The sequence below is a fragment of the Hemitrygon akajei genome, chromosome 8 (assembly GCF_048418815.1).
Source record: "Hemitrygon akajei chromosome 8, sHemAka1.3, whole genome shotgun sequence".
Lineage (NCBI taxonomy): Eukaryota > Metazoa > Chordata > Chondrichthyes > Myliobatiformes > Dasyatidae > Hemitrygon > Hemitrygon akajei.
Genome location: NC_133131.1, coordinates 175,494,078 through 175,500,259, shown reverse-complemented (window position 1 = coordinate 175,500,259; position 6,182 = coordinate 175,494,078). Strand labels below are relative to the sequence as shown.

The window sequence follows — 6,182 nt, the reverse complement described above, 5'->3', positions numbered from 1 at the left end:
CGAGGGAAAAATCCTGAGCTGGGGATCCTAAGGCAGTCTTACATTGAGTTCAACGTTGACTGACAACTCCTGTGACACTGCTGGTACCAAACTGAATTGGTCTCTGACGTTCCTCTGGATTCATCAGCCAGGCAAGTTTGCTCTCCAGATTGTCCTGCCCTGGGTTTTGTATCACGTAGGATGCAACATCCATGGTCAAGTCCAACCAACAGAGGGCCATCACTGACTGAAGTGTAGTCCATAAGCTTGGGGAACACATCTGCCGGTGGGCCAGCAGTCAGCAGGTCTCACAAAGGACACTGCGGTCAAATCAACACCTACAACCAAGCTGGATGAACTCAGCAGGTCGGGCAGCATCTGTTGAAATGAGCAGTCAACGTTTTGGGCCGAGACCCTTCATCAGGACCACTTCAGCAACAACTGGGCAACCATGGTCTAGACTGTGATTGTGCAGAGGCTCCCGTGGGATGCAGGGGAGTGTGTCAATGCAGGCTGCAACCTGAAAAGCCAGGTCCCAAACAAGGTGTTCACTGTTCATCTCCCTCACCTCCATTCAGGGTCCCAAACAGTCCTTCCAGGTGAGGCAACACTTCACCTGCAAATCCGCTGGAATTGTCTATGTGGCCTCCTCGACACTGGTGAGACCCAGTGTGAATTGGGGGATGACTCTGTAGGGCACCTCTACTCCATCCCCCAAAAAGCAGAAATTCCCAGTGGTCAACCAATTTAATTCCAATCCCCATTCCTGTTCTGATACATCAGTCCATGGTGCCCTCTTCTGCCACGATGAAGCCACCCCACCCCCATTTGTCACATTTACCAGAAGCATTGTTGAGGATCCCTAACACCCACCACACAATCTCTCTGACCCACCACCGTCAGGAGCATCAGGACTAGGGCTGGCAGACTGGGTGACAGCTTCTTCCCTCAGGCTGGTGAATACCCTGTCACCACCGAGATCTCGTCACTGGGACAGTGAGCTGTTTACTGTTTGCCCCTGCTGTGCACTACATGCACATTGAATTATATTTTATCAACTTACTTGTGGTAATAGTTTGTGTTATGTGCTGTGTGTGGTGTATGTTTTGTAGGATGGAGGAACGTTATTTCATTTGGTTGTCTATATGTACAGTTCCTTGTAAAAATATTCAGTCCCCAACCCTTTGTTCACATAAATAAGTGTTAGAACATAAAAATCTACAGCACATTACAGTTCCTTCAGCCCACAATGTTGTAACCTACTTTAGGAGCTGCCTAGAATTACCCTACCACAAGGCCCTCTATTCTTCTAAGCTACATGTACCCTATGTATCCACCTCCACCACCCTCGCTGGCAGTGCATTCCACACGCACACCACTCTGTGTGTGTGAGAAACTTACCTCTGACATCCCCCGGTACCTACCTCCAAGCTCCTTAAAGCTACGTCCCCTCCTGTTAGCCATTACAAGCAGGGAATTTGATCAATTTAACTGAAAACCTTTATTTGTGAATCACAAGTTCCTTTTCACAGCAGAGCTCAAAAAAATGGAAAATTGTAAAGTATGAAAAAGTAAAAATTCAAAAACTGAACAAGTGCTCCTCCTTGCCCGGGCATGGAACTATGTCAACCCGTTTGACCCGGGACCTTGCTGCAGAACTCTTCCAGCAGACAGGCAGAAGCAGAAAAAAATCTGCACAGCACTGCATGAGATTCAGCAGTTTGATAACATACCGCTGGGAGCAAGCTGAAGCCAGAATCAAGCCCCCAAGAATAGCCTGGCATTATCCCCCCTTTGGCCTGCCAGAACGATAACAGTGCAGGGTCCTTGCAGAAACATCGGCCGAGCACAGGCCTGGGATGGAGGAGGCTGCTTTCCGGTATACATGGTCACCCTTGGATCCGGAGAGTGGACGGACGGCTGAATATACTGGTTAGGCGTTGTCGAAGTCTCCCCTTGTGGGGTACTTGTAGTCTTGCTTCTCTAACACAGGGGGCTCCGATCTGCAGAGAGGGCAAATCGATCAAACCTTCCTTCAGGCTCACCGAAGACCAGTTCATCCCCAAACCCCTTCAAGTGTCATAACTCAGTGGGTCAAAAATCTCACCAGTGTGGGAGGGGGCAGTAATGATGGAGGGGAGGTACTGCTGGGGGGGTCACTGTCAGAGGGGTGGTACTGAGGGAGGCTCACAGTATCACAGCTCTCTCTCCTAAAATTGAAAATTTGCTACAAAATCACCAAGGAGCCGTTTTGGAGACTGCCAGAAGATTCTGGGAGTGGAGTACCACATCAGGAGCAGACCGGTCTACAGTGAGGGTGAGGAGTGAGGGATGAGGTAGAGCCCGTGGTCGGGTCTACAGTGAGGGTGAGGAGTGAGGGATGAGGTAGAGCCCGTGGATGGGTCTACAGTGAGGGTGAGGAGTGAGGGATGGGGTAGAGCCCATGGTCGGGTCTACAGTGAGGGTGAGGAGTGAGGGATGGGGTAGAGCCCGTGCTTGGGTGAGGAGTGAGGGATGGGGTAGAGCCCGTGGATGGGTCTACAGCGAGGGTGAGGAGTGAGGGATGGGGTAGAGCCCATGGTCGGGTCTACAGTGCGGGTGAGGAGTGAGGGATGGGGTAGAGCCCATGGTCGGGTCTACAGTGAGGGTGAGGAGTGAGGGATGGGGTAGAGCCCGTGGTCGGGTCTACAGTGAGGGTGAGGAGTGAGGGATGGGGTAGAGCCCGTGCTTGGGTGAGGAGTGAGGGATGGGGTAGAGCCCGTGGATGGGTCTACAGCGAGGGTGAGGAGTGAGGGATGGGGTAGAGCCCAGGGTCGGGTCTACAGTGAGGGTGAGGAGTGAGGGACGGGGTAGAGCCCGTGGATGAGTCTACAGTGAGGGTGAGGAGTGAGGGATGGGGTAGAGCCCGTGGTCGGGTCTACAGTGAGGGTGAGGAGTGAGGGACGGGGTATAGCCCGTGGTCGGGTCTACAGTGAGGGTGAGGAGTGAGGGATTGTGTAGAGCCCGTGGATGGGTCTACAGTGAGGGTGAGGAGTGAGGGATGGGGTAGAGCCCATGGTCGGGTCTACAGTGAGGGTGAGGAGTGAGGGACGGGGTATAGCCCGTGGTCAGGTCTACAGTGAGGGTGAGGAGTGAGGGATGGGGTAGAGCCCGTGGATGGGTCTACAGTGAGGGTGAGGAGTGAGGGATGGGGTAGAGCCCATGGTCGGGTCTACAGTGAGGGTGAGGAGTGAGGGACGGGGTATAGCCCGTGGTCGGGTCTACAGTGAGGGTGAGGAGTGAGGGATGGGGTAGAGCCCGTGGATGGGTCTACAGTGAGGGTGAGGAGTGAGGGATGGGGTAGAGCCCATGGTTGGGTCTACAGTGAGGGTGAGGAGTGAGGGACGGGGTATAGCCCGTGGTCGGGTCTACAGTGAGGGTGAGGAGTGAGGGATGGGGTAGAGCCCGTGGATGGGTCTACAGTGAGGGTGAGGTGTGAGGGATGGGGTAGAGCCCATGGTCGGGTCTACAGTGAGGGTGAGGAGTGAGGGATGGGGTAGAGCCCGTGCTTGGGTGAGGAGTGAGGGATGGGGTAGAGCCCGTGGTCGGGTCTACAGCGAGGGTGAGGAGTGAGGGATGAGGTAGAGCCCGTGGTCGGGTCTACAGTGAGGATGAGGAGTGAGGGATGAGGTAGAGCCCGTGGTCGGGTCTACAGTGAGGGTGAGGAGTGAGGGATGGGGTATAGCCCGTGGTCGGGTCTACAGTGAGGGTGAGGAGTGAGGGATGGGGTAGAGCCCGTGGTCGGGTCTACAGTGAGGGTGAGGAGTGAGGGATGGGGTAGAGCCCGTGGTCGGGTCTACAGTGAGGGTGAGGAGTGAGGGATGGGGTAGAGCCCGTGGTCGGGTCTACAGTGAGGGTGAGGAGTGAGGGTTGGGGTAGAGCCCGTGGTCGGGTCTACAGTGAGGGTGAAGAGTGAGGGATGAGGTAGAGCCCGTGGTCGGGTCTACAGTGAGGGTGAGGAGTGAGGGATGAGGTAGAGCCCGTGGTCGGGTCTACAGTGAGGGTGAGGAGTGAGGGATGAGGTAGAGCCTGTGGATGGGTCTACAGTGAGGGTGAGGAGTGAGGGATGAGGTAGAGCCCGTGGTCGGGTCTACAGTGAGGGTGAGGAGTGAGGGATGGGGTAGAGCCCGTGGTCGGGTCTACAGTGAGGGTGTGGAGTGAGGGATGAGGTAGAGCCCGTGGTCAGGTCTAGAGTGAGGGTGAGGAGTGAGGGATGAGGTAGAGCCCGTGGTCGGGTCTACAGTGAGGGTGAGGAGTGAGGGATGGGGTAGAGCCCATGGTCGGGTCTACAGTGAGGGTGAGGAGTGAGGGATGGGGTAGAGCCCGTGCTTGGGTGAGGAGTGAGGGATGGGGTAGAGCCCGTGGTCGGGTCTACAGTGAGGGTGAGGAGTGAGGGATGAGGTAGAGCCCGTGGTCGGGTCTACAGTGAGGGTAAGGAGTGAGGGATGAGGTAGAGCCCGTGGTCGGGTCTACAGTGAGGATGAGGAGTGAGGGATGAGGTAGAGCCCGTGGTCGGGTCTACAGTGAGGGTGAGGAGTGAGGGATGAGGTAGAGCCCGTGGTCGGGTCTACAGTGAGGATGAGGAGTGAGGGATGAGGTAGAGCCCGTGGTCGGGTCTACAGTGAGGGTGAGGAGTGAGGGATGGGGTATAGCCCGTGGTTGGGTCTACAGTGAGGGTGAGGAGTGAGGGATGGGGTAGAGCCCGTGGTCGGGTCTACAGTGAGGGTGAGGAGTGAGGGATGGGGTAGAGCCCGTGGTTGGGTCTACAGTGAGGGTGAGGAGTGAGGGATGGGGTAGAGCCCGTGGTTGGGTCTACAGTGAGGGTGAGGAGTGAGGGATGGGGTAGAGCCCGTGGTCGGGTGAGGGTGAGGAGTGAGGGATGGGGTAGAGCCCATGGTCGGGTCTACAGTGAGGGTGAGGAGTGAGGGATGGGGTAGAGCCTGTGGTCGGGTCTACAGTGAGGGTGAGGAGTGAGGGATGGGGTAGAGCCCGTGGACGGGTCTACAGTGAGGGTGAGGAGTGAGGGATGGGGTAGAGCCCATGGTCGGGTCTACAGTGAGGATGAGGAGTGAGGGATGAGGTAGAGCCCGTGGTCGGGTCTACAGTGAGGATGAGGAGTGAGGGATGGGGTAGAGCCCATGGTCGGGTCTACAGTGAGGGTGAGGAGTGAGAGATGGGGTAGAGCCCGTGGTCGGGTCTACAGTGAGGGTGAGGAGTGAGGGATGAGGTAGAGCCTGTGGATGGGTCTACAGTGAGGGTGAGGAGTGAGGGATGAGGTAGAGTCCATGGTCGGGTCTACAGTGAGGATGAGGAGTGAGGGATGAGGTAGAGCCCGTGGTCGGGTGAGGGTGAGGAGTGAGGTGGTCACATCAGGTGTAGACAACGGCTGCCTGGAGGGGGATGAGAGAACTGGACCCAGTGAGGGGCATAAGGAGGACTTTTTTGAGGCCGAGATGGCCGACTTCCTCAACCCCAGCACCGAGTCACAGCCCGTCTCTCTCTGGAGGAGATCCGACAGTTCGTGCGGGATTACTGAAAGAAACCTTTCGAGGCCCCGTTGGCCACTGATACCTGGTCGGGTCTGGGAGGGGTCGTCCAGTCGATCCACATGATCCTCCAAAAGAAGGAGAGGGGAGCTGAGGTGACCCGTAAGGATCGGTGTCAGTTCAAGAGGCTCCTGGAGAGGGTCACAGGGCGGTCCGTGTTACCGTCCGGCAGCGGAGGGGGTCCCCAGTGGAAGTCTCTGTACGCTGGGGACCTGGGGAGGAAGGTGTTGCATCGGGCAGTCCCGTTCAACAGGTCCCTGAGCAGGTTTCCTGTCCACCTGTCCATTCTGGGGCGGGGGGGGGGTGGAGAGTCAGTGTACCATGCGTACACAGAATGTGAGAGGTTGCAGCCCCTGTTTGTGTGTCTCAGAGAGCTGCTGAGGTTCTGGCTGCACATTGGTCCCACACTCCTCATTTATGATCACCCAGATCAGAGGGGGTGGGCGAGAGGAGGATCTCTTGGTGGGCTTGCTCCTGGGACTGGTCAAGATGGCCATTCATGGGTCTAGGCGGTGGAAAATAGAGGGCGACAACCTGCCCCTTTTCTGAGGATACATCCGTGCCCGGCTGTTCTTGGAGAGGGAGCACGCGGTCGCCATGTGCACATTGGGGGATTTC

General features: G+C 56.7%; 1 protein-coding gene across 4 annotated transcripts in view; it reads right to left on the bottom strand.

Annotated features, from left to right (window-relative positions):
• Window positions 1–1,470: 1,470 nt before the first annotated feature.
• The window catches only part of LOC140732460 (uncharacterized), a 164,441-nt gene continuing 159,729 nt past the window's right edge, over window positions 1,471–6,182 (bottom strand). For all 4 annotated transcript variants that reach the window (XM_073055138.1, XM_073055137.1, XM_073055140.1 and 1 more), the window contains one exon: window positions 1,471–1,982. Coding sequence is in view for 3 of the 4 variants with exons in the window: in XM_073055139.1 (XP_072911240.1) it covers window positions 1,869–1,982 (114 nt within the window). In the remaining variant the exon portion in view is untranslated. The remainder of the gene's footprint in view (window positions 1,983–6,182) is intronic.